Here is a 27,337-nt window from a genome sequence, read left to right on the forward strand (position 1 = left end):
AAAAATGTAGCGACTATAGCTATGTGGTAGACGAATGCTTAACTTTTTTTTATTTATAATTTATTTATTTTTGTATGTTATGATAATTTGGTATGATACCACTATTAAATGGGTGTAAGGTAAAAACATTGGCTGGGATAAGGCCTACACTAAATACAAGCAGGGCTTTTTTTTCGCACCTGATGATCTGACAGAAAATAAAGACAAAACTAAAATTGACTTAATGGTATTTTTTTTTGTTCCTGTTGTTGATTTTGGTGATTCTAAGTACATCTCTCCATCTCTCTCTCTCTCTCTCTCCCTCTCGAACACCGTTTATCCTAGATTTGGAAAAAATCTACAAAATTTTATTAACGGTTTGAAGTGAATTTTCAAATCAAAATTTAACTTAATTCAGTGTCAACGGGAGCTGCACACGAGGTATTTCCTCACGTGTCATGTGCAGACATTCCTGCCCCACTGTAGCACGTCCTCTGCTCTCAGCCTGTCAATGAACAGCACCAAGGTTACAAAGGAGAGGATAATGTGTTTAAATGGAAATTCAAAGCGTCACACTAATCCCCACGGTCAACACTTCACGGACGACAAGAGCACGTAAAACCCCATCTCGACATGAAGCGCCGTAATCCGGCTGTCCGTCATTTTTAGAGATAATTGTATTTTTAATACGTTGAGTTTTTACGCACACTTACCTCAGGGATAGGACGAAGAAAATAACGTTAATTTTTTAATATATATCTTAGACCCCATTCCCATAGACGCTTTAAACGGGTATTAAATTTAATCCAAATATAACGCATGTGTATAATTTCATCTTCATTTTCAATTTTTTTTCATAGGTTACTAAGGCCCCATTCCCATTCACATCATCTGTCTACGTGGATCTCGTGGACTGTCGCTGACTGCAATCAGCTTAACCTAATGCCACATCTCCTCTTGTTTCCAACATAACTCGTTTAATCACCAGTTTTTCTGTATTCTACTTAACGTCACGTGATCACTTTTTGCTGTTGACTTGATTGTAAAATTGTTTGTCCTTGTCTAGCGGTACGTTTAGGAAACTCTCTTACGAAATGTGGTTATGAAATTGTCAAGCTCTCAAAACGTACCGGTACAGTTTAGCAGTTAAAGTATATCGCACCATGTAAAATGGGCCTTAGCACATTGAGGCAAACATTTCAACTGGAGAAAAGGGCAAGGAAAAAACCCAATACAACTACTAGAATCTAGTAATCTTTAATCATAATCGATTGATCTATCAGAGGTCTTTGAGGAACTAGTTCAGCTCCAAGCTAGGAGCGTGATTTGGACTGGTGTAAAGACGTGATAGAGCCAACCTTACATATGTAGTTTACATTTAGTGAAAATGTCGCTCGAGAAATATAATTCATCCACAAAGAATGGTGAAAATAATGATTTCCATTTATCATAAGAATTAGTTTGTGCGTAACGTCGATGTGACAATGGCATGAGTTAGTTAGAAGGGGTCCAAAACTAGCGTAAAAGTATTTAATATAAGAAGGAGATGAAATAAAATAATTAAACATAGCATACGATTTACATCCATAAGCTATCGAAAACGAACTTGTTTTTTTATTATTTTTATTGTTTTCTTTTAAATTCGTTTTAACTGTTTATTTCAAGTGATGGCATCTAACTCCATTTTTATACTATATTTTCTACATGTATATGCATTCAAAATATGTTGCATATAATTCAAAAAGAGTACACTTAATCCTTCATATCATACGATATGATACAATGCTATTCACATTAATGGTTACAAATACAGTGTATTTCAGTGATATTGCAGTTCGGACGGAAACTATCACGGAATATTGCAGTAAGCACATTGAGTCGCGGTGTTTTCGGAGATCCTTGCGGAGAGTTTAAGGCTTCGTTCACATGCAATGTCTATTTTCTAATTTCTATTTTCTATTTGGGCTATCTTATGATCACGGTCTGTGCCTTGAATATCCCGCCGCGTAATTACTGGCAGCGCGAGCCAGTTACTTATAGTAACTTGTAGTAACTGGCTCGCGCTGCCAGTAATTACGCCGCGGGATATTCAGGCCACATACCGTGATCATAAGACATACCGCAAATAGAAAATAGAATTTAGAAAATAGACATTGCATGTGAACGAAGCCTGAGGGGCGTCTCTCCCCTCTCCCTCTCCCCCGGGCCCTGCACCGCCTCGTCAGTCAATCACCTCGTTGACAATGGCGGGGTTCAAGTACAGCGGCGAACAAACAAACAGAGAGATGTGCTTGAGAATTTGTAATCTTGTTGCACTGTCAACACCAGACAAAATCCACACTGTGACACCTTGTATCCAGCATCACGGGCACCTGTCAGTCAGTCAGGCGGCCAGAGACATGCATAACGCAATGTTTCAGAAGAGAAGGGAGAAGTTACCATTGCAGCAGCCGCTATCCAGAGTCACGGGCACTGTGTGAGTGTTTTAAGTGCCCGGACCTCTGGATAAGGCAGACTTTCAGTGCAGAAGAGACAGGTACACATTGTTCCACTGAGAGTGAATCATAACAATGCTTTGTGTACATAACAGGTGACAAACAACACCTTTCCATTCACAGCACACATTTCCACACTGGTGGGGCCGTAATGAAAACCCACCGTGCCCCGAACATGGATAAATCAGACACAGACTTCCGAGAGCTGACTGTCCTCTCTCTCTCTCTCTTTCTCCCTCTCTACTCACGGGCTCACTTCTGATCGACCCTAGAAACAGGATTAAAAAGTCGTCAGATGCACCGGGCAAGGGGGACCGTGAACACGCCGGTGTCGACGCCTCTTCGTGGCGTATAGGTTCAACTGAGAATATCACACTCTCAGCAGACGTGGAATCTTGACTTACCCACGCTCTGGCCAAGCCTGAAGTGACACTGTGACGCCTCTGGCGATACCTGCTGGCGTTAAGTCATACTGGCGGTGACTAGACCCTATAATACAGGCGATCCAGCATTCCAACTTCGAACTGAGCGCTGGAAAGGGATTGTCTCGTAAAATACGCCTGGAAGTGGAAGATACGGATCCCCTGTCGTCCAGAGACTTTAATGGCACCGTGATTCACACGCAGGTGAAAGTGGGGGTGAACATTTGGCGTGGCTTATTACAGTAATGATCTCCATATATGCACAGCTGTGACACAGGATATAGTTGTTTCAAACAGTCGTAACTCGCCGCCGTGATCGGCATTGGGCGACCAGTGCCCGTCTGATATAGAATTTTTTAAATTCATTTTTATCAATAGGAACAACAGCCCCTATAACCAGCACTATACTGTGATTAAAGGGAGTGTGGACGAGTGACTGGTAACATCGTTGTTAATGTTGTTACAAATTCTGAAGTGTATTTCAAGCCCCCCCCCCCCCCAACCCCATCCCCTCTCTCGTGATTAGGAGTTGATACCCAAGGTGCTGAGAATTCAACGCAGGTCTTATTTAAGTAGAAGTGAAGTTTTACGACATTTAAGGACTTGGAAAAGGGATATTTACCAAAGCTGTTGATCTTCTCTCCGTGCTGTTTCAAGGTAAGTCAGAATACATTTGATAATTTTTTACAACTTTGAAATTTGTACATTTGGGGTAGTTTTATATGTATCTTTCGTTTTTTATATTCCTTTCTTCAGGATTAAAGTTTAATAAAACCATTAACACACGTTTGACCTCACTCTCTCTCTTTCTCTATGATTCTCTCTCTTTTAATTTTTTGTCTTCTCATTTTATTTTTATCTTTGCAACAATTTTTAAATGCATAACAATTTAATACATAACGACAGGTGCATGCGATTGATATCAGCATCTCTGGTGCTAGCTTCAAGTACAGCAAGGGCAAATAGACTTCTTATTCTGTAGAAAACTTCAGACCCTGTATAACAATACCATGTCCTATAACTTCACATTCTGGCACTTGGACATGGCGATTAGATTACCGTGTAAATAACGCTTTGTAATTAAAGGCGATGGAATATAATTAACCGTTCCACTGCCAAATGAAAGAAAAATGATTAACCTATGCACAATTTCCTCTCTAAATCCATTAGACAGTAGAATGGGAACTTTAAGAAGCTGATTGTCGGAAAAGCAGAGAGTTAGTGATGAAATAACAAGTTTTGTTTCCTGTCTTCGTAATCCGTGTGTAAATGTTTGAAAGGCTGGACAATGATAATGTTTGTTGTAAAAACTGACCGCTAACCGCAGGGCAGGTCAAAGGTCAAAGGTCAAAATCGGGTCTTCAGGCCGACAACGCTGTCGTGTATTATCGTAAATCTCCGGCGTCGTTGAGATCGTGTCTGTTGCCAAGGGTTTTTTATTTATTTTATTATTTTTTTTTTTGCAACTCTCAAACCTCTCTTCCAGTGCGTGTGCGCCAGTGACTGTCCCAATTAAGATGTTTATAAGTGCAATTTTTTAAAGTCGCTCATTGCGCTTATTTTGTCGTAAAATTTTGCTTTAGTGAATTTTTAGGGCTATGCTACTTTCGTTCAACTAACAACATTTCCCCAGGCCTGACAAAATTATCGACAATTTTCATACAATACATCTTTTGTGATCAGTTATAACAATCAGCCAGTGATGTGCATCAGTATTTCATTCATTGAACACAAATAGGACCTGGTATCAGTTAGGAAACGTGTTCATTTGTGTGAAATGGAACAGTTTGTGGGAAGGCCAGTATTTGCGCTGACGTAGACCATGGCGTCATGTTAGCCCTCAGACAACGCATCCTTGTCTTCCTTGGACGTTATTAGCACGATAGCTTTAGAGTTACTTTTCTTTTAAAAAATTAACCATGCATAGGCCACCATTTTCGGTTATGTGGATCTCGTGGGATGACGTTATTAATTATTATTATTATTATTATTATTATTATTATTATAGAAACTTTCTGTGTAAATTCTTACAGTGTTACGAGATAAGGTAAGCAATTAGAACCAAATTGTCTTTTTTCTGTTTCAACATCCTATCAGCTAATCTCAGATAATGTTGACAGTTGAAATGAATTAGATCATGCTGGTAAATATACACAGTGTCTTGGCGGAGAGGAAAGTAAAGTGTTTTGTACTTGTACTTTGGTCGTGTAGGTACCACAATAAGTCTGTCTGAGTGACGCCTAACCGCAGTTCTGTTTAGACAGAACTATTTTGATTCGAACGTTGGTCTAAACTTGTACCCGAATGACTGGTGCTCAGCTTCGGATCCGTTCAGACCGAACTGTCTGGGACCGAAAATTGAGCCAAAATGCGCTAAGAGAAGCACCTGAGTATCGGCAAGGGGAGTTTCACCCGAGGAGGAGTGCGCTGTAATTTTTAGGTCTTCGATTTATACCAGTTCGATTTGATAAAAATATATATATCATACAACTTTGTATTATTTTTTGTGTAATATTTGCATGCGTACTTTGTATAACTGTGTACACGTTTATCCTATCTGAATAGTAAATTTACTAAGTCGCAGACTGTATTTTTAGATGATTCAAATGAAAAATATGTCAACAGTCGAAAAAGGACAAGAAATCGTTTAAAAGCAACACATTCATCAAACGCAGTACAGGTTCCTTTGATAAAAAGGTTTATTTTAGCAAGCAGTGTTCGTTTAACTTCTATGTTCTTAAAGGAATATACCGTGAAAACATTTCTTACGGTACGTTCACCCTTGCATTGATTGGTATATGATCAGTTCAACAAGTCCGTTGTTATATCCAGTACTGTTTTGTTCAGAAAAACCCATGTCAAAATGAAAATGATTATATCATTACAAGGGGAATAAGATATCTTGAAAAGAAACATGAGACATATCTACGAATAAAAGGGCTACAAACTTAATCTGACAAGAAAGGCGCCAAAATGATAAATAGACAAAATTATTAAACACTGTCTGGAGGGGATATTTTTCACGCTCAGAGCTCCATAAGGAGTTGCGCTAAGAGCTCCGTTAGGAATCTCATTGTTACGTGATCGCTAGTAATGTGCATTCTACGATATCTTTACTGTAGAATACGTTGTTAGTGTTCAAATATTTTCAGATGTTTCATAACAATCTTTATTCACCATGTTTCCGTCAATTCGCAAGTGATCCATGACCAAAAGTTGTTTAAATGGAGGTCAGCCGAGTGCAAGCCACTTTTTGTTGGAGTTGCCTGGCTCTCTGTGCACTTTGCTTCGTCTGAAAGGATGTTGTTTTGGGGGTTGTTTTGCGATACCTTAGCTGCATCACAATGTTGGTTATTTTACGGGAAAACATTTATGGGGAGGTCAAGTGGAAACAGTGACGTCATTAATGACAATTTTTATGGACTTAGGATTAATTTATTGTTTTAATGTCTATTAACTTTTTTTTTCACCAAAAAGTTCAATATATATTTCAGAAATATATAACATTTCCTTGTTCTACCGTCGTGCATAATATAATGCGTGCGCAAATGGAGCGGCACGGGAATCCGCAGAATATACAATTGTCAATACAGGTCCAGTTGTATCCGTTACATTGGTTTTGGTTTGAGCAAATCATTTGAATGGACAGCGAGACGACCGACCGGACGGACACACACACAGACACACACACACACACACACACACACAGACAGAAGGCCGAGCGGACGGGGGGTGGGGGAGGGGGCGGACAGACGGGGGGGGGGGGGGGGGGGGGGGACAGTTGGTGTGTCGGATTGGAAGCAGCAGTGTGGTCTGCAATAGCTTCTCTAACACACTGAGCCTAGCGTGAAGAATCGCAGACAGTTATTATCTCCGCGTATACATAGAAAATAACGTTGTTCGTGAAATGTACAGTTATAACATAAACAAAAGAAGGCGTATAAACAACACCCTAAAAGAGAGGACACAGACCTGACACAACACAAGCCCCAGACGAGGGGCGGGGCAGTGTTCAGATTACAAACGCCGGTGTTTTTCGGCAGTTTTGCTCTCGATAAGCGAAGATAAAGAACAGAGACAAGAGCTCAGGTCAAATATGTGTACTTGGCAGAAAAACAGACCACATGTTATTGTGACAACGAGCTCGTAAACATCATTTTTTCGTCCTATTCAAGCCTTAAGTTCACCATTAATCAAAACTGTTAACACAGACATCTTTTGTCCGCAGACACTGTTGCAACAGAGTCAAAGCAAAATAGCTGTTTAATCATTTGTGAGGACGTGTTTGTTACTCTTTATGTTAGGCAAGAGAACAAAACAGCGGTTTATTGACTTTTCAATACCAGCGCGTTCTGTGTTTCACATCGGGGCCCGGGTGAAATTTTGCCATTATCAGTCTGCGTTCAGGGGACAAAGCGTTCGGGCTCTAACACCTGGGGGAATTGTGGACGCTGTACGCCTCATTGGGGAGGGTGTATCGTGCGGAGAGATCACGGGCATGAACCACATTAGTGGGGTCAAGCTGAGTAGAAATAGACTCCACAACAGAAAAGTAAATTTAGATTACCAAATATCGCTGCTGATTAATTAAAGCTACACGTAACAACAGTGACGGGTTTTCCTAGAACCTTCCTCGGGTAGTTTCCTTCTAATTTGTACTTTTACTTTGCGCTGCACTGTGTTTCTTTAACCTGGGATATTTGCCACAGATAAATGAAGCTAATCAAAAAATCATGTAAGTTCAATAGCATGCGTTCCTGGTGTTGTATGCGTCAGGTTCAGTCATGCCTTAAAACAAATAAAACTGAGATTAACTTTTCAACCGTCTCACAATCTCGGCGTGACCGACAATACACATTTATCAACCCGTAAAATGCCATTCCGTTTTTCTCCTGCTTTTTTTCGTGGTGTCAGACCTGTAAAACTGTCAATTTTGATGTCACCATTATCGTGCTGACATTCAGGACGCAGATGTGTGTATACTTGCGGGCAGAGGTCGCCTCTGTCGTCATAGGGAGTTCTTGGTGAGTACGGTGAGGTCATGTCCAAGCTTTCGGGCACTCCTCGGGGAAAAAAACACGCAAATACCACATGTACAATTCTGCCTTTGTAGTTGTTTTAGCAATTGGAAAATGATCATAAAAGACTAAACTTGCAGCCCCTTGGCATATTCCCCAAATAAACGTATTCTAACCGTTATTCCTAACGGTGTATCCTTCCAAGTGTTATTTTCTTCGTCCTTCCCCTAAGAGTATTCGAGGTCGACCCATTCTTTATTGACGCTCACGTCTAAGAAAAGTCGTAAAAGTAGAAAACAAAGTTTGTTGACAAGTAAAAATGGCAGAGTGTCGAACAGCTGGGAGTGTCAGGTTATCAGGGAAGTGAACAATGCTATTACGACGAAAAGAACGCAATTCAGACTGTTGTAAACCAGGTAAGTACAACCGGTGTAAAAATCCCGGTAGTTTGGTCTCAGTTCTTTTTGACTCCGTTCCTGTTATAAGTCGAAGAATGAGAAGGAATCTGGCTGGTATTGTTGAAATAATACGGGTCAGGTTACAGTTTAATGGGGAAGATACGTGTCGATCATGTTCATGGCGGCTTCGGATCAGAATTCAGTCCTCGTCGCTGCCAGCATATAGCAGGGACAGACAAGTTGATCGTCATCGTGTGAAAGTATTGAACACCCGAATTTCCCCGTTTATTTCTACTGATCACTGACAGACGCGTGATCGTCTTGACATGACCAAGGTTGTATAAATGACATGGCGTATCACATCCACGTTTTACCAGAGCTCTTCTAGCTGTTATACTTTTTTATGAAAGACGTCTTATTTACAATTTTATGAAAGCTTGAAGACCTACATGCATGTGAAATAGTACAATGTACATACCATCTCTCTGAAAGCAGGTACAGAGAAGTTAATAGTCCTCCTATGTTGAAAAAATTAAACCATAAAAACGCCCTAGTTTATTTCACCAAATATATAGTATTCGCATACCTTAAGCTATTTAAGTGCCTTCGTGTAGTCGGTGCAGATCGCCTTCTACCAGGGCCACAGACAGATTTTTAAACCACATATTCAAAGATAATTCTCCTCTATGCACGTACATTTCCTTACTGTGACGGTGAAAGTTTTAGCAAATTAACCGCGCAGTCAAGCAGCCGGCTCTGGCAGAGAGGAGGGTTATTAGTAGGTGTTCAACGGTCAGAAAGGCTGCGACCGCCGTACGTACTTGACGTTGTCCAACCATGGTTCCTATGGAGACAGACTGTTAAGACTTTGATTTGGTCATCAAATGACGTCATTAATACCCCAACCAGTCCGCCCAGTGATATGGATAATGGCTGAAGTCTTAATGTTTTTTGGCAGTTACAGTGAGTGATATTTTAGACACAAATCGGTTCACACTTGAGTCTATGTGTTAACACACAACGTAATAATATTCAAGCATACACGTGCCTGCATGCACGTACGCACGCTCACACGCGCATAACGCTCATTTTAAGGTATCCACTGAACGTACGCCAAAGGAGTAATCTTTTTCAAAAAGGTGACTCAATATTTTTAGTGGGAAAAGTCAGGGTAGGGGTACACAACTACACCTAATTAACTCGCCTGGGCGCCATGCAGAGAAATTGACCAAATATTAGCCATCACCTTGGCAACATTAGCTATAAGTAGGAAAAAGTTCATGACCATTAAATATACGACAACGCAGGTTCACAATTTAGCCGCTGACCGCTTCATTAACTGTTAAGGCTGGGTGTATTGAGTACAATAATCGGTCATGCTTGGGTAGTAGCGTCCAGGCGTACCTATTCATTGGTTACAGATTTAACTGGTGAAAAAAAGGATAGGATGGCTTCCTGATGACGTCAATGTGGGGTTGAAAGTGTCGTTTTTGATTTAAACGTTTATAAAGTCGTCGTGAAGTTGAACTTGCCGTTTATGGAATTTTTCTCTCATGACAGACGAGTATTTTAAGTGTCCTCAAATAAATGGAAAAGGTTGAACTCATGGAACTGTCGTGAAGATCCATGACTATCAGATTTCACTTTGATGAAACGTATCTTTAAATCGGTGCTGTTAGCCTTATATTCTCTCTCGAAGATGACGTTGGTTGTCAAACTGTCTACATTATTACAAGATACTTAAACAGCTCAATGGTCTGTAGACGCTTATGGTATTACACTGTAGGACTGGCACATGCTGAGCTGTCATTTTGTACAACAAGAGAGAGAGAGAGAGAGAGAGAGTTGGGTGGAAGGAAGAGAAAGAGCTGAAAAACGCTGAAATCTAGATATATACACTGTATAGGAAAATCTGATAGGAATTATCATCCTGCTTCACAATTACGACTGACAAACATGCGAAACGGTCTTTTGTGACGTAAGATAATGCATTATTATTTTATTCTTGTCAAAGTTAATCCTGTGAACCTAGCACCCCATTTCCATAGATTTTTAGATCGATCTATCCCTGTGGGGAGTCTCACTTGATTACAATCAGCTTGGCCGGCTTAAGCGTCTGTCCCGCCTACCAAAAGCTGTAAGGGGGTAATTAACTATGGTGCCCGCTCGGCGGACTGCAATTTAGCGTGAACCCCCAGGGAGTTAGGTCGATCTAAATCTTAATCCCTGGATCGATCTAAATCTCTGGGAATACACCCCTAGGATTCATCGAATACACCAAATTGAAATACATCCCTTTCAAAAAACGGATGATGAAGGACTAGGGCGCGCTTCTGGAGGCAGGGGAAGGGACGCCTCTTCCAACTTTGGCTTGTTCTAAAAATCCCCATCATAAAAATAGCAACATGATTAATCTTTGTAGTGCTAAACCATTGTCAGGCAAGACAAACAGGGGGATTGTTTTTGCAACAGTGCCTTGCATCTTTTTCTGTTATCCGAAAATTTATGGCACCAGATACATGCCATCGACTATGTTTTATACTGAGGAGACGTTTTGGAAAAAAAATAGTCTGATGCTCAGCTCCATAGATATAAATCTTTGTGCCTCGGCACACACACCGGCCTTGTTTGCCATGTACAGAAACTATCAAAACAGTAGAAAACATTAAACAATTTTTCAAGTCGAGCTAACATGCTGTAGCCTGCAGCCTGTAGATCTTACGTGACTCTCATGATGAAGAATTAGGTATGCCAATTCTTTAAAACCACGTACGACATAGACTTCGAACAAATTAAACTGTTTAAAATTATATCAATGCATTAACATCAAATCTTTTTTGACATCAAATACAATTGCAGGACTGGGTAGAAAATAATGAGTGAATAGGAGAGAATATTGTATGTTTTCGAGAAAAATTATTATGGCGGGTAAATCCCGTGTAGAGTGCGCACCTTTAGCCTCTGTGTTTTGAAAGTCTGCGTTTTTCAAGCACAGTCGCTGACTTCACACCATCAAAGGCTTTGTGTTTTGAGTTGATTTGGGGTGCCGTTATTTGTGGTCGACCTGACCCCTTGAGGTCAGACGGTAACAAAGTTGACCCAGATGTCTACACCCACTGACCAGGTCCCCGTCACGTGACCAGACCCCTGCCGAAATGTTCGATCCACTTCCCGCTGTCTTTTTCTCAGACGTGTCCAGATCAAGTAGAAATTTTCCCTTGTGATTGCCTACAGCCGCCAACCGACCTTATGCAGTTTTTGATATTGATAGCAATTATGAACAGAAATCACACGTACCTTGCCGAAAGGTTTTATAATGAATTATAAGATTGAATTCCCCCCTCCCCTTCCCTTCTCCTCCCCCCCCCCAGCCCGCCCCCGGTCACTCGGTGTCCAACCTCAATGTGTTTCTTCTTCTCAAGAAGTATTCTTGCTCTGCTCTACGCTCAATATGTTTTAGGTGCGGCTCATTATACAAAGATGAACCTGTACCTTGCATATCGCACAGATTTTACCTTTTATCATGTTAGCCATTATCCTTTGTGCCATATGTGCTTCTACTAATAGATATTAATCAATAATTTTGCTCAAGGGTATAACATCGCCTCCCTAGCCCCCTTCACCCCTCGCCCAACCCACCCCGCCCTTTTTTCACCAGCCTCGCGTGCGCTGGATGTTCACGGTTTTATCCCCCCTCCCCCCTGCTCTGAGGGTTTGTCTCATGTAAGGCCAAAAACATACCTGACTTGATTTATGTTAAAGAGTAAATCATTGCCCCCCTCTCCCCTCCCCCCCCCCCTCCACTTCATTTTCACCAGCCTCGCCAGTCGGGACGTTCACCCCGAGTGACCTTACTCATGTGTAACTCCCTGCTCAGCACGGCCTCAATGAGTGATTCCTGCAGGGGTCAACGGGAGCCTTCTCACGGCACACTGGCAATACAATATCTGTACTATATGCGGCAGCGTAGATAAACAAATTGTGTTTTCTATAAACCCAGCGGAAACTAAATGAACACAGCTGCTGAGTATGTGTGTCTGTATGTGTCCCTGAACTTGGCCATCGTTCTCGTAACTGAGTGAGTGAAGTGAAGGGAGAGTTCCCACGTTAGCCGACGTTAGGGCCTTGTTAACGTCAAACCCGAGGGACGTGGTGATTTGGCGAGAGGTGAAAGTGAAAGTAAACCCCCGGAGCTCTTGGTGACGATATCATGATTGATCAAGATGGGATGATAATGAGGACTGAGGTAGGACCATGTCAAGCCTGCAGTCAGCAATTTTCAAATGGCTGGGGGGGGGGGGGGGGGGGGGGGCGTTGGTCTTTTCCTGAAAAAGTGCACCATTAACCTCCTTAGTTGTCCCACGTTGAAACATGGCATAAAATCTCGATCAAATTTGCTTGAGACCTGGAAAATTTTTTGGGACAAAAGGCGGTTATTTCGAAGCCATCGATCTCGCATGCCCACGGGCCTGAATGCACTGTGAGAATCGTTCTTATGTTTCTTCTAATAAGGTTTTTGGTACATGAAACACCCTGTTATTGGATATCTCATACACCCATCCCCCAGCTGTGTATGGGTATGTCGGAGTCGGTGCCTGCCCCCCCTCCTCTTCTTTCGCTCCCCCCTAACCCACCCCCTCCACCCACCGACCCCCGTATACCTTCTCCAAGCATGTCACTGATCAATGTCATGTAAGGATACTGTAGGTAGAAGTGCCTTTTTTGGGGGCGAGGGTTAAATAATGACCTCCCCTCTTATTCCTTAATGCTACTTCTCGGACCCCTCATATCGAACAGAGAGCGGAGCAGGGGTGGGAGAACCCGTTTCCACCCCCCACGCCCCCCCCCCCCCCCCACACACACACACACACACCACCACCACCACCACCGATCTATTCTGCTGCAATCTTCTCCTCGCGGCAGGTAAGAAGACTTCATGAGCAGACCTTGGGGAATAATACCAGTACTAGTGTCTAGCTTCTTCATGTACGAGGTGCAATCAGTTACCAGATACTCCCGGTTTCTTCGAGCACTCGAGTCAGGTATTGCCTGCACAATCCAATTTTAATTTATTTATTCTCAGGTTGATATTTGCTGGGCTTTATGGCAACGTAATCATTATTAACCGTCAATATCAGACGCGGATCTCTCCTTTACGCAACAACACAAATACCTGTTGTTGACTTCTGCTATCTTCTCACGCCGGTGTGTGTAACGACGTGGACTGGGGGGCGTATTTTACACAGTACAGAGAGAGAGAGAGAGAGAGAGAGAGAGAGAGAGAGAGAGAGAGAGAGGGGGGGAAGAGAGAGATACACATACACCCCTTTATTTGGGAGAGGCGAGTGAGATCTGAATGGCTTCCCCCTTTTTAAAAAATATGTACTCTTTTCTTTTGTATTTTATGAAAACGGACCAAATTTATCTACATATTTTTTTTTGGTCAAGGCAAAAAAGTAACAGTACAAATTAACCAAGAGAAATGTATTTATAACGGGTCGAAAGGAGGGAACATCCTCGAAAAAAAAATGCAAATATCTCAATTGAAACACAACGGAAATTCTTTCCCTTCCTTTCGCCGAAACTATTTAAATGACCGCTCATCTATTGAATACCAGTGATTTGTGTCAGACATTGATTAATTACCGCTTATTTTTATCCCAAAGTTGTTTACCATTTGCCAGCATGCCTTGACATAGTCTCGTTTTAAGATCGCACACATTCCATCAGTGGAACAGTCGTAGTAGTCACAACGAGACCCATTATTGGAATGGTACCTCGCAGCAGTAAATCTTTAATTTCTCAGAGAACATTTTCAAGCGAACTAGATGTTTTATCAATTGGCCAAGCACACTGAAATAATAGTATTGGTAAGCGGCAACGTATGGCGGGGCTGCTTTAAGACATGTCGAGACCTAGTTCTAGTTGTGAAGCAGAGTGCAGATAACTCAAAGCAGATAGCAGAACCGGGTGCAGGCAAACTTCGTGGATGTTAACTGGAGACAGATATTTCAACGAGGGCAGTCATAATATATATAAGACACTAGTACATCAGAGGCAAACATGGATTTATTAAGAACAGTGCGTAAAGTGAAGTTAATGTATTGGTCGCAGAAGTCGCAGCTATAAGTCTAGGGGTTATACATGTAGCACAGACGCCGAGCTCAAGCATAAAACGTATATAGAACTGACGAGTAACAGACATTAAGTGAAGGATATAATTACGCTGCGGACTTGGATTTTTTTTACTCCGATACGTCGAACCAGTCATGAAGTGTGTGTACACGCACCTGGGAGGCGGTATACAGGTAAAAATACGTTGTCTTCTGCACGTAGACAGCAGCAGCGTTCAGACATAATTGCTATCGTGAAGACGGTCTCTCATGCGACAAACAGAGGTTGAAAGACAGACTAACGGTTTGAACGGACAGATTCTCCTTTTATAATCGAACTGGTTTGGGGTTGGGGTTTGGGGGGTGGTGGCTAAGAAATCGCACCTGTTCGTTCTCAACTCTTTTCATAAATACATCTTACGCTAGGGATAGAAATTGTAGTGATCTGTTACAATATGTGCTTGGGGGGGGGGGAGGACTGTGAAGTTAGGTCTGCATAAAAAGCATATTACTGGCCTGTTATATTATAAAAATATGGGGTGTATTTAAATGCATGTGTTAAATAAATAGAAAGCGAATTAATGATAAAAAATTATAGAATCCTCGTAGACGAGCACCAATAGCGTTAGTTAATAAAGGGCAAGATTGTACCGGTGTACCCGAGACTATTGGGATATTTTCCTAGTTAGTGACCAAATAGGTCGGTGAAATGGCAGATCAGTCAAACTGTTCAAACATAGCGCACATATTAAAAGTAAAGCAAGCAGATGCGTTTATTTTTTGATAAGATCAAAGGTGACCGCAACCCCGCAAAGTGCGTGCGCACCAGACGATAAGCGCTGTGAAAAGATGTTTTCGCAAACTTTTTCCCCCAGTTTACTTTCTGGCCGTGTGAAAACATTTTGTTATTGAAGCAGTCTCCGCCGTATGTTGCATTGTGTCGGTTTTAATTCTTCAGCTCTTTGGGAATATTTATGATAGTCAAACTTAAACGGTAATTTGATACCGAGGTTGTTAACTATGTCTCATTTTCTTTGCCTTCAAAATCGCTTCCTTGTATTCAGCATGCTTGGTCTTTTAATGTGTTGTATATTAAGAACGCTGATTAAAACCCCAGGTTTTCATTTAACCGACGTGCTTAAAAAAAAAAACCCGACAAACTCTCATCGCGAAAAGTGAGTATGAAAGCAAGGGACGCAGCTGTTTTTCTCACGTTCACGACCTTTGACCCCCAGATGGGAAGAATCAACAAGTAAGATCAAAGGGATCGGATTCCACGTTTTTTTCTATGGTTCACGTCCCGTCGCACAATCAGTGACAGAAATTGCACCGTTAAAGGTTGACGGATACAAAGGAAAAGTTTTGTTCCTTTAACATCCCCCGCTATAGGTCTCGGGATGTGTTAAATTGAATCTTTGGGGTCACTACCTCTTTTTATCACTGTTTTTTGTTACAATGATGGTTTTGTTGAATTATGTGGCATCTCGACGTTTTCTTGCGTCTACCAATACGCATGCGCAGGGACTCGGCGACAAAAAGAAAAAAAAAAAACTCTCTCTCTCTCTCGCTCACGTGCGTTCCCTCTGTGCGTGTGTTCTTATTGTTGTTTGATGTCAACCTAACCCCTAACTCCGCCCGAACACTAATAATATTATTTACAGCTGTCCCCAAAAGGATGTCCAATATTATTGAAATAATTTTCAGAATATCATTACATTTTTGATCAATAATTTGAAGAATCGCGAGTAATCTGACACGGAACAAAACTTGCGCTGGAAACGTTAGCGGAAATCGATGGTGTGCCTGATCTATGCGCAACGTCAAAGAGCCGACGCCGTTTTTTGTTTGACCAAAAATTTATCAGGGTTTACGCTGCGTTGATTACTCGTCGATTAATTTAATTGGTACGATAAAATTGAATTCCAAGTCTTGAGGTGCGGGATAGTGCATTTCGGGATCGGTAGGGCTTACAAATATGTCAAGATAATAAAAATGTACAACATACAAATTCGGAGAGGTTTTTGATAAGGTAGATGTTTATGTGAATTATAATGCCCCCAAAACTCTTGATGCTAGATGGATATATCTTTAATTTGACTACCCGAGTCCGTTAGATTTGACTCAATGATGGCTTTTGTTGAAACCAAATAAATACATCACAGCAAGGTCTTGATGGTAACTTCAGTGACGTCTCTAGTGCGGCAGATATTTGTCTTGAGTGAAGGCATCAATACTTCACATTCAATGACTTCAGGGTTCTCCAAGGATATGTCTTGACTCGACTGTCGTCAACTGGCGCCAAGGAGTGTTACATTTTCTGGAGAAAACTTCCTTCTTTGAGTGTTTTTTCAACAGCCTGATTCTCAGTAATACAACCAAATACCCGCCTATTCTCCAAGGTTTGCGACGCGCACAGCGTTCACTATGACAGACGGCTGTTAACTCGATTATAATTTTACAGCAATATTAAACTATCCGAATACGCATGGCGCAACAGTTAATGACGGCCACATGCACTTTTATAAACCTTACTGATGAAGTGTTTTAGTCATACTTATTAATACAACCGAGTCAACAAACCTCTAATGCCGCCTCTCGTAGAAAAAGGTCAATGCACGAATATCGGCGAACTGATCTGTACGTGTTGTTATTAAACTGCCATAGACGGAATGCTTGGGTTCGATCAGTTTCTTAATTAAGGCGGGGATTAAATCAACATAAGTAGAGTTGTTTTTTTCATTTATTTTTACAATAATATACTATTTGTTTAATTTGGGTACGCCATTCATGCAAAATGATGTCTGTGTGTATGTATCGAGTGCGTTTCTTTTGGTGGTAGGGCTAATTATGAAGAGAATGTTCTTGGTTTTCATTCTAAAGATCGAAGATGTTTTGTTAAGTGTTTTCGAGCAGGATGAAAGGCAGTGGCGCGTTTCCCCCCCCGGCATTAAGTGCATGTTGATGATCATCAATGTAACTGTCAACTTTTCAACTTGTCAGGTGTCATTCTTCGGTTTGTGACTTTATAAGCGTCTGTTTGGCCGGTGTCACTTTGTTCTGTTATGTCACGTATGCATATCCAGCATCCAGGTGGCCGCTAGAACCATTTTCCGTCTTAAAAATGACCTGGGTTTATAACCCGAAGGTTGTGACATTTATTGCTAGCACTAACTGCACTGGTTTTAAAGGAAAAAAAGAGAGAGGAGAGTAACCGGCTGGAAAAAAAAAATGAAATAATACGTATTTCAATCAATACAAAAAAAATGAGTTGAATATCCATGTTAAACCTTTCATCCTGTGCCGTATTGGCCCCAAAGACTGCATTGCGCTAAGTGACGTTTACAGTGCACATTTTGGGGCTATATTTCAACCAATAGGGCATGTGCGTATATTCACTGCGGCTTTCAAAGAAGAAGAAGAAAAAAGCCGACAGAAATACGTGTGTGACCTTAGATACACTGACTGCTAAATTAGGTGGAACATAGTGGAATTAAGTTGAACCACGCAAACGCTTTTTGTGTCATTTCAGATCCGAGGGCGCGCAGACGACAGGCCGACAATTCCTCTGAAATGTGGAAACTCGTGGTCGCAGCGGAAAATGTCGAAGAGTGACGTTAAATTAGGTGAGAAAAAATTTTTAACAATTTGAAGTCCTATAATTTTTCTGTGAACTCGAAAATATAACGAAAAAGGGAGCGATGTAAACGTAAGAAATTTCTTTCGATATGCATACTTGGTTGGAAGACTCTTTTATTAATTATTATATTAGCGAATTGATGTATTGTATCGAATGCAATACATCCCTACGTACTGCAATTAAGACAAAAAACCTTAAATTTCTTTTGTAATTTAGAATGTGAGAACTGACATATTTTTTCAAAGAAATTGCCGGTATTATTTGATGAACCCGTCGAATAGCCGTAAAACTTACGTCATCTTCCAACAGAAAAACAACACTAAAAATACAATTGACATCGGCTGACGTCCTAACACGACCTTCGAACAGAAATAATTATTATCGACTAAATGTGGAATCTTGTAGGTTTACAGAGAGACGTGTCGAGAACTCGGAGGAATACGTGTTTCTATTTCCAGAGATATTTTTGTTTGCACAATAGCCGTATGGAAATATTGCCTCTCTTTCCTCGTTGTTTAGTCTTTTAAGTATACACTAGGGAAGCGGTGTCCTTATGCGCGAAGGTTCTCTGCGTAAAAGGACGCTTGATTGTACTCAATCAAGGCAAAAAAATAAAACAAAGAGCAAATGGGAAACATACGGAAATTATTTTGATGAAGAAAATAATGCAGGATAAACACAAAAGTTCCGTATGACGGAAAGCGAAGACCGAAGACCGAAGCAGAGAGAGAGAGAGAGAGAGAGAGAGAGAAGAACTCAATCCTCAGCTCGTTTCGCTTCTGGGGCGTTTTCATCAGTTCAGAGCTCCTCGCGGCGGTGTCTAAATCACGGCGGTATTCGGGCAACACGTCTGGAGATATGGGCACGCTGCTTCTCTCTCCAGACCCGTACCCCGGTGACAGACCCACCTGACAGCGATGTCCCCATTAAGGTATATTAGATAACTGCGTTGTAATTCCTCTTTAACGACTAAAGCACTCGAGTCGCAGAGCCTTAAAATCTTAGGATTAAGGTTGCCACAGCGTTTGTTTGGCAGCGTTTAGGGACGGATGTATTTATACTTGACTTTTTTTCGGATCTGCAATTTGTATCAAAATTTTGTTTGTTTTTTTACTGACACCTTTTAAGTGTTACGTCACCACATTTATTACAGACAACAAAACCCAAAGTAATGATAATAATTATTATTATTATCATTTAGATTTTTAAGCTACAAATGAAAAAAATAAATAAAAAAAATTCAAAGAACGTTCCAATAGCACTATGCGGAAGTAGGGTAATGCCTCAGTGCATGCAAACTCAGCAAAGACAATATACACGCATAGAGCCTGTACAAGAGGCTCCCCTTCTCCCGCCACTGGTTCTCTCCATACCAGCAGAGTATAGAAACCCAGTCAACAGGGGATCAGCAGAGCTTCTAGGGCCCTTTAAACCCTCATTTATCTCGCCTGTGTTTTGTCCCCGTGTCAGGCGTGTATACAGGCCCAGTTACCCTCATTAAATAAAATCGGTATCAACTGTTTTGATATGTTATTGATTGAAAGAAAGCGTTCGATAAGATATGACCAGAAGAAAAAGGCATAGTTAGGGGGTCAGGCAATACAGGCGATCGACCACGGTGTTCGATACCCGTGGGGAGAGACTGAGGAGATCAATAGATGGAAATTAAAATTGTAGGGTTAGAAACGTAGATAAGCTCTCTAAAAATGGGTTATTTTGAAAAATGGATTTTCAAAATAGAGTTTTGTTTATTTATGTAAGAGATTTTCTAGGTCAGATAATGGCAAGGGGGAATCCGTATAAAACCAATATGAAGCTGTCAATAAGACGTCATAATAGAGGTCTCTCTAATTTGTTATCGGTACAAGTGCAATTTTGCACTTTTTCACTCTGTGCATAAAACCTCCGAAAAGAGAAAAGTGCGTTTTTAAAGGAGAAACAGTTGGAATCGAACTTCTACACCTTGATATCAGGGCCTCATTTAAATACTTACAAAATATAACGCTTTGGTGCTTTTCAACATTGTTGTAACACGTTAATAGTGCACCCTGTGGTCAGAGAGTATGTCAGAAACATCGTGTTTGCTGTTCTCCTCTGTCCTGCTGAAGTTTTCCTTCGTCTCTCCCTCAAAGCACGGCGCCCACTGTTAACTCTCGTGGCCGGCTTAACTATCCTCTTAACTCTGTAAGTCGCTCTCCGTGCGTTTCTGTGGATATAGGTTGGATACAGTATTATCTTAAGTACTGCGGGCTCATAATTTACACCGATCACTTCCAGCGTTTGGAGATGCCAAACTCTTTTGACTTGGACGAGCATTTCCTACATGGTGTGTTAAAAAGAAGGACAATGACATACATCACAAGTTTGGCGGTTTAAAAGTTGAACATGTGCCTCTAGATCTCCAAGTTTTGGGAGAGGGTTTGTGCGAGTGAAGAAGAGGGGAGGAGAGTGCTTTGTTGGGACGACAGAATAGTTTTTGGATAAAATATACGACAAAGGCAAATAAAAACAGTGACCCACAGCGCAGTATAATTCTACAGACAAGTTGTGTTTGTGCCATTGAAATGGATTGAAGAAGCGCATTTTAAAAAGAGGCGATTCACCGCTTGTTCCTTAACGATGTCGTAAAATAATTTGGAATACAGTCGGGAGTGACGCTGTGGTCGGGGGTGGGACTATTCAGATCGAGACTATAGGAAAATACAACATAGTGGGCTGACAGTGTCACCAGACCCTGTCTCTCTGTTGTGGTCATCGAATCACTTGCTGTTATGACAAACTGCTGGGGAAGATGAACTACATTAATTTTATTCTTTTATAACCAAATAACCAATCAAGATATGAACATAGTGGGGGTCAATGTCTAACCTAGATCCAGGCATAAAATGGACGCTGGAAAAATAGAATTGATACCAAACACTCCACGTAAAGGTGAGGTTAATGTCTTATTAGACAGTAATGGAAATAGAAAGTTACAAGATTTTTCTTTGATGAGTTTACTTGACTCGTTTATTTGATGTATTCTGAAAAGCAAAGTCTTTACTTTTGAAGTTTTCAGGTGAGAAGAAAATCGATGGGGTATTAGTTTACTGGAACGATTTCCATGTATGATATAGAACGATATGACTTTGAACTATGTTATACTATAGTAAATGACAATTTGACAAACAACGCCCATCTCCATCAACGAAATCACGTAATACCTCCCTGAACTGTTTTAACAATTGAAATAGTATACTGACAATTATTTAGTTCCTGGAAAAATACGAAAAAAAATCGTTATTTCCTCTCCCATGAGGTACTGTTTTCGCTGAAAAAATGTCGGAAAAGGTTTGACCAAATGGCTAAATAGTTTTTATAGAAAATCTGCTTGTAAGATGGACGTTTTAGAAAAAAAATCTGCTTGTGAGGGGACGCCAACACCTGCTGCTGCGCTCCTTGCTGGCCTTATCGCTGCTAGTGTTGACTCTAACTAAGACAGGTAAGATAAAATCTTAGTGAAGTGTCCACTTCAGTCCACTTTGGACAGACCACGTGATGCGACTTGCTGGACATTGCTGGAATTCCTACGATGAAACAAAGCACACATTTATATGGTTTGCTATGAAATATAGCATCGCGTTGTTTTCTACGAGTTCATGAATGAGGGTAGCTACAGATCCTTAACGAGGTGGGGTTTGTCTTGTGACGTAAAAGGTCTTGTGACGTATTGGATATACGCTCTTTAAAGGTCTTTGTACAGAATGTGACGTCCTTACACGGGTCTTTAAACAGGATGTGACGACAGTGACAAATCTTCTACCGTGAACTTGTCCCACGAGCAATGAGGAATATTACACTTAAACAGAACATGGCCATCATGTAAAGAGAAAAATATATACCATATATATATATATAGAATGGGAAGGAATGAAGGGGGAGGGGGTTATGAAATCAACAAGGAGAGGTCCGGACCTTACAGAACTTGCGGCAGAACTTGAGCAAAATGTTATAAGACTTGAGATTAATTTACTATACGAGCTCTAGCTCTACCTGACAGCGTCCCAGGGGTAATCGTACTGGGGTTCATAGCACACACACAAACTATCCCGGGCAGTCGAGACTGAGAGTTCGCTCTGGGCCCCGGGCTGCTTGGGCGGAGGGATTAAGTCACAATTTAAGAGAATTTCTTAATCCCAGACACCGGATATGTCTGAACGCGTTATGTTATATTACCTGCGTTATTTAACGTGTGACAAATGGGCTCATAAATTGTGTACGGAGAATTGATCGTAGCTCTAGTAAGCTTACAATACCATACAACCTTAACGCACCCACAAAGGCCACAGCTCTGCGTGTTTTTGTTTCTATGGGATGGAAATCTTACATCTTAGATATTGTCTGGGGCTGATTAATCTGTTGAGTAAAAAGAGGTGAGATGGGCCGGCAATAAATATGAAAGGGATTAATTGACGCTGTTTTACTGCCAGTACCGCCTGAGAATTTTTCTACTGACTAGTTCGAAATTTGGGCACTAATGACCAAAGAAACACGTTCATTGGTTTGAAAAAAAATATCTCCTGTTAATTTGATTTTATTTTATTATTTTTCGTGATAAAAGCAATTTCATGACTGTCTAGCTTTCAATCCTATACCCGGCCCAGATTCTTATCACGTCGAGAATGCTGTAAAGTATTCATAAAATGCGATCCCTTCAGTTGTGCGAACCGGCGTGGTGTGTTATTCTTCTTAGAAAATTTTATTCATTTAAACAATTACTTAACGTTGGAAACTGCCAAATTACGCATTAAGTCGTAAAAAATTTTAAAAGCTACTATCATGTAACACAGATTTCCGTTTGAACTAATCAACCCCTTGATTTTTAAAAGACTTTTGATGCATTTTTTAAAACAAATTTCTTTACGAATAACGTAGGATTGAAATTATCGCAAAACTTACCAAGGAGATCGGTAATAATTGTGTCAATGCCAACAAGAGCAAACCGTTCCGACTTAAAACGCGAATGTCATTACAGCGGCCTTTTTCGATTTGAAATATTCAATTATCCCTGTTAATAATTTACCCGATTAAGCAGGCAATCAAAGTCAAGAAAATCAATGTGTACACAATGGTTCGAATGGCGTTAAACCATCGACCTGAACTGGCGCGGTAACAGTTCATTATAGAATTCATCTACAGCCACATTGAACGCGTTCTTCTAAATACCCTTAATTAACATGGTAGAACAAGAAGATTAGAGTCCGGTATTGGGGCGTTAGTACCCGTCAGAGAGATTATGTCATTAAATACTGTGCTGTAATTGCACTGGTGTAGATGGAGGACTTGTGCTTGGTTTTTTCGAAGTTCCTGCAGATTGGGAAAGGACAGGGACATCAGCCTACAGTCTACACTGTAACTTCTTTTTGGTAAATGTATTGACTCAGCCCCAGAGCACAGTCTAAAGTATCAGCTGAGCTAGTGACAGAGAGGCGTTTAAGCCGTTAACCCAGAGTATGCGTCGGTGGAGCGTGCCAGATCTCAGTGCCCCTCAGACACCGAGATTGGTATGACGATCATACACGATTTCAATGAACTTCAATTTTTTTTACAGTTCTTCTTCGGATCACATATGCTTTGCGCTTATTATTTTTTTTTTCAGGTTAGGTCTCATCTTTAAATAGTGTGGTACACTTCCTTCTTCATTTGAGTCACGTTTTCATGTTTTTCAGCCCCTGAACAAGCCTAGTTCGCCTGCCTCGGGTTGATGCCATTGACGCCCTACCATGACCAAAGACATGTCGTATTTACTGAACAAAAGCACACAAGAGCTCTATGGTAAGAAATACCATGAAATGCTCAAACGTTTTCAATCGAAAGGGAAGAAAGAAAGAGGGAGTATCAAGCCCACCTTATCAAGGACGTCAGTCATGACGTCAGGGACACAAGACTCTGGGATTATTCATGACGTCACGCATCACGCGGAAAACCATGATGCAAGCGTGAGCTCACGACGTAAAAACTCCGTTGCGAGCCGCGATACTCCGCCACGGGTGGTGGTCTCGGAGGACCAAGCAGACGGGGGTGAGGAACCCTCTCAAATACAGCGTCCACAAACTAAAGGTTCTTTGGGTTTAGGATTGTTGAGTGAAGGGTTTGCTTCCAAAGAGAGAAGCAAGGGCAGGAAGAGCGCCACCGACCAGAGCCGTAGCCACAGCGAGCCGTCGTTTCTACCGCCTATAACCCCTGGGCAGTCGGGACTCATGACGCCTCGAAGTCGTTACGCTCAAAGTTTAAGCCCGCTCTCCAGGCGCGAGGATATTACCCCCCTCCCCAGCCCCAGCATCTCCCCAAGACTTTCTACCCTCCCTCAACAGAATACTAGTCAACAAGATCACGAAAGCAGCGACAAGAAAACAACGTCTACTATTGGGGAGAATTCTTCGCCGCCGAATATTAAACAGGAGATGCTTCACGGTCTCGGCAACTCTCACGAGACCACGACTAGTCAGGAATCAAACCCGGACGCGCAGCATTCGAAGCGAAAGAGGAGAAAATTGAAATTTGAACGGGAACCTACGATTATAACAAAACATGAGGAATACCAAAAACATACGCGGGAGCTTACGAAACAGTTGCATTTAAAAAGCAAACCCATGGATTTACGAAAGCGTCCTCCTAAAGCAGAGGACGTAGCTCAGTTCGCAGAAACTAGTAAGGACGAAGAACAGTTTTCAATTAGGAAGAAAATTGAGCAATTCAGAAAATGGCATGAGGACCAATATAAAGAAAAACTGGAGAAACTGAGACTTGACTCTGAAAAAGCGGAGTACAGCCGCACTCCGCAGGTACCGGTGTTAAACGGAACCGTTCAGGACGTTTTGAAAAAATACCACAACATAGACGCAGATCCGCTCGAAGTAGATTCGTTAAAGATGGCGGTAGTATCTGTGGATCGACGCGGAACGGACTCTCTTAAAATGCCTGTTCCAGCACCGGTTTCTATAAAAGGGGCTGCCATAACAACAAGAAAACCTCCCCTAGATGAGGTTAAATCGTCTCCCCAGCCGGTGGAACGACAGAAAACGAGAATTCATAGGAAAGCACGGGACTTACAGATTTCTGAAAAGGGATCTCGAAAATCAAGGAGACTTCGTAGAATGGATGCTCAACACAGCGAGGATGACGTCACAATTCAAACAGAGACTCCGGTGACGTCACCACTAGCTGACGACGTCATACAAAGGTTAAATGAAAGTGGCCAACATAAAGTGACTAGTAATCAAAGTAACGCGAATATGGGCAGTCCATCACCAAAAGAAATGACACTTGCGCAGACAGAACAACATACGTCACATCAAGTAAATGAGCAAAACACGTCCCAACCAGCAACGAACGAAATGAATCCACCCCCAGAGCGTGATCAGAAATCAGCCGGCACGTGGAGAACGTGGCGTGATGTCAATGAATCTGACGCCTATAATGACGTCAAAAAGTACATTATTGACAACGATCTGATGAACGCTGAAAAGGAGCAATGGATATCGTCATGGGTTAACAGCGTAGATGTAGCCAGAGAGGTTGCCACGCCAATGACTGAAGAAAGAATTGTTGCTGAACAGTTGGCAAAATTGCAAAAGTAATTTTGAAGTTATTTGGATGAAATAGTTTTCGTTTTTTTTTTAGAAGAAGGGTCAGAACGTCAAAACTTAGATCTACTCTCTGTAGGAACGGTCTAATTTTTCTTTATTTTAATTTTGTTACTCAGATTTCGCAGAATGCTGTTTTTTTTAGGACATTCTTTTATGTCAGTGAGTCTTTTTCCTATATGATCAACTGAGTCAACTGAGATTTTGTAAAAAATAATGAAATGATTTCCGTAAGTTCGTAGGCCTATTGCAGATATCAGTCCACCAAACTCAACGTTTTGTGGAAATCACAAAGGATACATCTTTCGATTTACTCTTTTCGAGATATCTGTGATGGGAGTTTAAGACTACCTCAATTTTGTACTTCTGTATATCTGTATTGTTTATCATCGATCTCTTTTCAACATTCCACTTCAGACATGTTGTATCCAAATCGACACCTCGAGATTTGACGTTAATTCTCGGGAATTTTAGAGAACATACCAAGGTTTTTTTTTTTCATCAGAATGGCGTGTGACTCTAGAAGGATCATTTATTGCTATAAATATATTTAAGTGCCATATATGACATCGAGATGAAGATGAAATTCAGGACGGAAGTGAAGGGTATACTGAGATGTTTTGTATGTTTTTGACAGAAGCAATAATACAAATTTGTATTATGTAAATACTCTTGTTTGTGTCTGAAAAAAAAAGGGGGATCAAAATCCTTTGTGAGGGGGACATCTTCGCGTATATATTTCATATATTTCACTCAGCCCATTGGTAAATGCACTGAAACCAAAGACCTTTCATCATTGATCTTATTACACATCGATTTGACAAATCAATTTGAGAAAAACAAAATTTCTTCGTATTTATTTACATAAGCACCCTTTCCCGTTTCCACTTGTACGAGTCTTTTAAATCTCCTAAATTGTCTACAGAAGATATTACCATTTCGAAAGAGCATTTCATTTTGCCCGTGATTTACAGCTATTTGTTGTAGTTACTATCTTCATTAAAGTGTATTTTGTAACTGGATTTAATCCCCACTGCGGTGACATTCTAAATATGCTATTACGACCATTAATCATATCCGGCGGGTAAGGACATTGTAACGCCAATCGATAGCGGAACGTGTAGTCCAGCGCACATGGAAATTTTCAAGCTGAGCCTTAAGGGTGGCCTGGTCCGAGTCATCAGCAAAATTTGTGTGCTGGCCTTATTTATATTTCAGATATTTTTTGACACAAAGAATCATTGTCATATAAAAAGAGGATATTTAGTATGTCGAGTGAGGGTGAGGCCTATAAATTACTGTGAAATCGTATCACGACACCCTATATTCAGTGGACATTGTTCATGCTTGGAATGCTCCCTTTCTAAAGAATGCCGTGACGTCAGTATCAGGATTAAAAAAAAAACGCGTCCCATAAATTCAAGAGTGTACACTTGCGGATATGGTGTGTTTAATATCAATTTATCTGTCATTTAAAATTGTTGACTGTCTGTCTTGACAAGTCGCCCTGGGAAATGTTTGTCTCCCCTTCATGCCGCGGTCACAGGAAGCCTACACTATACACTAGCGGATCCAAGTTTAGCTTAGAGAAAGGCGGGGGAGGACAAAAATAAAATATGTATAAATTAAAAACAAATAAATAAATAAATA

At 41.1% G+C, this 27,337-nt stretch overlaps 1 protein-coding gene across 6 annotated transcripts; it reads left to right on the forward strand.

Annotated features, from left to right (window-relative positions):
* The first annotated feature begins 2,691 nt into the window (after positions 1 to 2,691).
* LOC106179050 (uncharacterized) lies at positions 2,692 to 26,354 on the forward strand. Of its 6 annotated transcripts, none has more exons than XM_013562550.3 (3): positions 2,692 to 3,553; positions 17,955 to 18,048; positions 23,771 to 26,354. In XM_013562550.3, exon 3 carries the CDS (start codon positions 23,825 to 23,827, stop codon positions 25,679 to 25,681), a length of 1,857 nt encoding a protein of 618 aa, XP_013418004.2. In that variant the 5' UTR covers positions 2,692 to 3,553; positions 17,955 to 18,048; positions 23,771 to 23,824; the 3' UTR covers positions 25,682 to 26,354. The 6 variants fall into 6 exon arrangements, with proteins under 6 accessions (XP_013418004.2, XP_013418003.2, XP_013418008.2 ...); XM_013562549.3 differs by lacking the exon at positions 2,692 to 3,553 and adding an exon at positions 8,170 to 8,330; XM_013562552.3 differs by lacking the exon at positions 2,692 to 3,553 and adding an exon at positions 12,146 to 12,558.
* The last annotated feature ends 983 nt before the right edge of the window (positions 26,355 to 27,337 follow it).

This window comes from Lingula anatina, chromosome 8, assembly GCF_051362555.1.
Source record: "Lingula anatina isolate TDL-2025a chromosome 8, LinAna3.0, whole genome shotgun sequence".
NCBI lineage: Eukaryota > Metazoa > Brachiopoda > Lingulata > Lingulida > Lingulidae > Lingula > Lingula anatina.